At 55.5% G+C, this 5,485-nt stretch overlaps 1 protein-coding gene across 1 annotated transcript in view; it reads left to right on the plus strand.

Annotated features, from left to right (window-relative positions):
• Window positions 1–1,713: 1,713 nt before the first annotated feature.
• The window catches only part of LOC105549442, a 39,286-nt gene continuing 35,514 nt past the window's right edge, over window positions 1,714–5,485 (plus strand). Inside the window, exon 1 of the mRNA XM_011993991.1 lies at window positions 1,714–4,009. Within this exon, the coding sequence (XP_011849381.1) occupies window positions 3,899–4,009 (111 nt within the window). The 5' untranslated portion in view covers window positions 1,714–3,898. The remainder of the gene's footprint in view (window positions 4,010–5,485) is intronic.

The raw sequence follows: 5,485 nt of genomic DNA on the forward strand, positions 1-5,485 counted from the left end.
TTATCAGAGACAAAATGGGATATAAACACTAGAAGTGACATTTTCTAAACGTGAGGCACCTCTCTGGGCTGGCAGTGCCAGGAGTGTGGAGGGCTCAGATCTCTGCTGGCAAAGCTGTGAGTGCTCTCCCTCCGCCATCTCCCTCCCACTCCAGCCTCCACCCCAGAGCAGAGAAACATTTGCCTAAATGTGACTTATACCTTCATTCTGAGAGAGGGCACAGGGAGGGCCTCTTCCATCGTCTGCCCTCGTGGGCTTCGAGCAGAGAGGGCCCTCATGTTTACTAAGTGCCCATGTGGCCTTGGGGCTACCCCATCGCCAGATGGAAGGGACAGAGGTGACAGGCGTCAGAGGACTGGGCTCCCTGTCCAGCCCCCTAGTGGCAGAGGTCCTCGGACAGTAGGAATCAGAAGGGGGTCTTTACTGGGCCACCCTTGGCAGGGAATGACCTGAGCAGGTGCTTCCTGTGTGAGTGGGGGTGTCTGGGAACTGTGCAAGGTGCACCCATGTGGGCACGCTCAGAGCCTGGTTGGACTGTAAGGTAGGAAGGCATCCAGTCGTTCCCACGGGCCAGCACAGAGGAGACACAGGCACGCGTGTGTGGGCCTGAAGGCGGCCCCTTCCTGGTGGTCTTACCTAAGCGACTGTCCCCTTAGGCTCCCAGCTTCGTGCCTGTCACCCAGCGTCCCCATTGCCCCATGGCTCTCCCTCTCACGGGAGAAACGTTGACAGTGCTGGTGGGAACACAGAGACGCCACTCAGGACCCCCGTGAGATGCAGACACAAGTGGCTTTAACTTTACAAAGCAAAGAAGCAAAATATGCTGGCTTTGAGACTCAGAGGGCACGAAAACAGTGAGCTGGGGTTCTGGAAAGATGCCAGCTCGGCCTGGGCGGGGCTGAAAAATACCTGCTGTTGCCTCTGCCTGGTCATGGGCTGCCTCCCACCACCACAGAGGGAACCACGCAAGTCAAAGACAGAAAGAAAGGGATAGAAAAGAACTGTATTTGAAAGAGGCAAGCCTTTCTACCAGAATGACGGAAACACAGTTTAGGTGAAAATTACTTTTGTCACCCCCACACTGGAGTGTTTATTGAACGGCAGCTGGGTCAGCACAAGGAATTTCAAAAGAGACGCAGGACACGAAGCGATGGATGAGTGGAATCCTCCACTAAAACTCCTTCCAGGACACTGTGCATCTGTCTAAAGTTTCATTCTCGCTTTCTTTCTTTTTATTGAGGGAATGCCTTGGGCGTTTTGTTTTTAGTCTCGGGACCATTTTAATGAAGAGCCATGGGTCACCGCTTCTATTCAAGGTCGTGTACAGACAACAGTCATTGGAAATAGCACTTGTCTTTGAATTTAGCAGATAGCAAAACAGAGAAGGAACGTCCTGGAGGAGCGGCTTTCCCGCCAGCGTCTACCTGTAGAGAGTGAGACAAAGACAGAGACAATTAATTGGACGAAGCAGGCAGAATCCCCGGTAATTGAGGCCGGGCGCTACGGGCTGACTTTCCCTTTCTGGAGTTATTTAGCCAGTTTCTTTCTCTCTGCTGTGTGTGTCGACACAGCCTTGGCCTCCCCCACTGTAAAATGGAAAAGCCACAGCCGCAGAGCTCACCAGGGAATTCTGCCGCTCTCGGAATGATTGCACGCCGGGCTGACAATGTGAAGTGTTAGATTAACGTGAAAGTGTTCTATTTTGGAACATCAAATAGAGACGAGGCGTGTAAGAAAATGATGTTTTAAGAAATATGTTTCATGCCATATCATTTCTTTTACTGAAAACAAATGGACAAACAAACAAGAAAAGCCAAGGAAAATGCAACCGGGATACGGAATCGGCGCATCTGTGAGGGGAAGGATCTCACCTCCAGCTAAGATAAAAATAAAGCCACGCGTGCCTCTGTTTCTATATGTGTAAAATAAACAAGCGTCACTTAGAGGAACTATTGATTCTGTTATTAAAACAGCCTGTTTGGTTTGCCAGATCGTAGCAGTTATTAATGCATTATTAATTCTATATAAGCTTGTCAGATCCATTAACCGGGGGAGTAATTGCTGAGGGAGGGGAGTCAGAACGTGCATCACGCTGCTCGCTCGGTCTAGGTGGAGAGAAGCGGAGGGAAGCCACGTGGAGCAATGGAGGCAGCTGTGTAAGGCAGTGTCTGTTTCTGTATGTGGCCGAAATGGCCAGGGGTATTTTTGGCCAAGTTGATGAGACAGAGATTGGAAGAGGAAGGTTTCATACTGATACTTCAGCCGGCTGGCTGCAGGGTAACCTGCATTTTGGGCCATTTTTGGTTAAATGTATGAAAGCAAACATCCACATAAAGGCTGGAATGGCTTGTCAATGACCAGAGGCTCTTCCCGGGATCTTTTGAGCCCTGGGAACCTGGAGGTACCTGCAGAGCTGAGTGGATTGCTTCCGTGTCAAGGAAACAAACGGGACTTGTGAGAAGGGGCGGTTTGTGAGGCCCCCGGCTGCAGGCGCTGGAGGTCCTGCCGCCCAGCGGCACGAGCTGCTCTGCCTGCTTTAAGGAGGAGACAGGACTATTGACTTGGTCCAATTTGCCTGAACTCCTTGTTTCTCACTGCCCGTGGATTCCAGTTGCTTTAACACAGGAAATGGGACCTGCTGGAGGAGACCGTGCTGTCCTCAAAGACAACACTGTTTCCAAGGCAAGGATACAGCGTGACTGAAACAGTGCCCCACCCACAGGGTGGCTGGCGGGTTGAAAGTCGTGTTCTGTGCAAAGCCTTTGTAATAGGGCCTAGCCATACCCAGTGCCATGCACGTGTTTACCACCATTGCCTCTCCCTTCTCCCACCTCATGTTATCTGTCTGAAAAGTGGGTGTCGTGAGCGACCTCTGGTATCTGCTGAGGCGGGGTGGTGTTTGGGTGAGGCCAGAGTAGTTGGAGGCTTTGTTTTTTGCATAATGGGACCCCCATTTTCCACTTAACCCAAACCAAAGCAGAATCATGCGAGGCCTCAATGCAGGCAGCCCTGAGGGCGCGAGAAAGTTGATTTTGTTCCAGGGGCTCCTGGGAGCTGGGCGATGGGTGACCACGCCAGGAAGCACCTTGACTTGGGTACTTTGCAGAATCTTCCTCCCAGGGCGCCTCGACTTGCCGCCGTGTGGCAGCTTTGACTCCCAGCCCAGTAACAAACACGTCCATGATGCTGTGGACTGACAGAGACCGCAGAGCTGGTCAACGTGAGGAATGGGGCCCGCACCTCCAAGGCTGGGGGCACGGGAGCAAGCGGGTTACTCAGGCCCACACTAACCGAACTTGTGACTTCTCTCCCTGAGTCAAGGCAAGTTTTCATTCAAGCCAATGTAACACGGTCTTGCCAAAGATTGGAAAAATCACTAGCTTTGCAAAAATTTAAAAGACTCAGATAATACTCAAATTTGGAGCCCTAATGAGGTATGTAAACCTCATGTCCACAGACTGTGTTACTGAAACCAGAGGGGTAAGATGCTTGAATAAGCCACCTGGGGCCGCCCACGGCTGCTCCTTGCATGGGAGGTGACCACATGTGGCCGCTTCTCTGGGGGACAGGACAGAAACTGGGGTAGGTTTGGCACAGCTGTAACCTCCAAGTCTGTGTTCATTTAAAACTGACTGCCTTTGATTGCATTTGACAAAAACATTGGTCCATGATTGATTGGAAATAAAATAATGAGGCTTTGAGATCCGGGCTCCAACCTCCCTTCTATTCTGGGCCCGTGTGAGGCTGGGGGTGGCCCGGGCAGGTGTCAGCAGCAGGAGTGTTTTCCGGGGTCCCCTTGGAGAACGTCTCTCAGCACAGCTTCTCCTGGAACACTGGCTCCAAGGCTCAGCAGCCTCCTCGCACCCCCTGGGTCCACACCTCGGACCTGTCTGCCGGCATGGCCAGCCTGCCTCGTCGTCCCCCGCAGGCTGGTGCCTCAACAGGCGGTGTGTGGATGCCACCGTCACCATCATGGGAGAGGCAGGTCCGCCCTGGAGCTGATCCCCTGGTCAGTGGGGACCATCCTTCACCTTTGGTGTGCCCGCATTCTCACATGGGGGCAGCTCTCTAACCCCACACCCTTCGGGGACGGCGCAAGACACCCACGCTGTCTGGCAGTGCAGGGGGCTGGAAGTGCACAGTCAGCTGGGCTTCTGGACTGGATCTGGCAGCCCTGCTGGTGGCCCTCAGGAGATGCCCGTGAGGGTTTTGGTGCTGGAGTGGGGAGGGGCTGCCGTGGGTGGGAGGTTTCTCGGACACGGGTTGGGGGGTGGCTGGATGAGGTGACCTGGGGACTGGGACGATGGGGACGGTGCCTGAGTCAAGCCACTCAGTGCAGGGACCCCTGGGCCTTGATTCGAGGTCCTCCGGCAGCCCAGCCTCACTCACCCTGGGTTCAGGCTCCGCAGAGGTAACGCCGGTGGGCAGGGAGAGAAATGACCCGGGGCCGCCGCTGGACTGGCAGCTTGGCGAGGCTCCATGAGAACAGGGACTTTGGTGCGTGGGTTTTTCCAGGAAGAGTGACTGTGTCTTTCCTGTGACCTCAGCAAAGCCCGGGGGCTTTCTAGGGCAGCGCGTTGTTTTTTTAACAAAGGAGGAGCTGCCGATGTCCTGGAAACGTCACCGCAGACTCTGCAGCATCAGCTGGGCCTTTCAGGAGCTTCACCGCCTGTTGGTGTTTCTAATCGAAAGAGGGGGCAAATGCAGGAGGGGCGGGACCCTCAGGCCTGGCCACTTGCACACCTGAGCCTGGTGAGAGGCGCACAGGGAGCGACCCTCTGAGGTGAAATCTCTGACGCTGTCGGGGTTCCTACTACCCCCCGACGCCCTGCACCGAGCACGGCAGCTTCAGCTTTTGGGGTCCCGGGGAAGGTCACCGACCTGGGAGGTTCTCGCTGCTGCTGATGGAGCCACAAGGCACAGAGCTAACAGGTGCTGAGTCGGGGGCGCAGGCCTGGCCCCCGCCTGCCTGTCCCCCCTCCGCCCCCGACCAAGGACACGCCGGCATCAGAGGGTTTGTGTCCACACTTCTCCCAGCCCCCAGGGTGCAAGAATGAGGCTGGGTGTCGGCGCTGGTCTCTGCTTATCTGGAAAGGACTTGCTGTCCCGGGGGAAGGGCAAGGGGCCGCTGGCCAGTCCGCACTGTCCCCCGTGCTGTGAGCTCCCTCCAGGGTGTAGGGTCTGCGGATGGGAGGGGCTCAGGTTGAAGCTGTGTCCAGGCAAAGGGGAAGCGCAAAGTCCAAACGTTTCCTGGCCAAGGGGCCAGCGGCGCCTAATTCCACCTTCTGCGCCAGTGCAGTTTACAGCCCAGCAGTCGCCAGGGGTGGGGTCAACTCTGGAAAGCCCCTGTGTGTTGATTCCAGGGTGAACCCAGGACTCCTGAGTGGGCACCCAGTCCCCTTGAGTGCCGGCCGCCTCTGCTTCCCTCTCCAGGCCCACCTGCCGGCCACTACAGTGGACCCCAGTGCCCAGCCCAGGTCCCCCA

Source organism: Mandrillus leucophaeus, unplaced genomic scaffold (genome assembly GCF_000951045.1).
Source record: "Mandrillus leucophaeus isolate KB7577 unplaced genomic scaffold, Mleu.le_1.0 Scaffold44, whole genome shotgun sequence".
NCBI classification, from domain to species: domain Eukaryota; kingdom Metazoa; phylum Chordata; class Mammalia; order Primates; family Cercopithecidae; genus Mandrillus; species Mandrillus leucophaeus.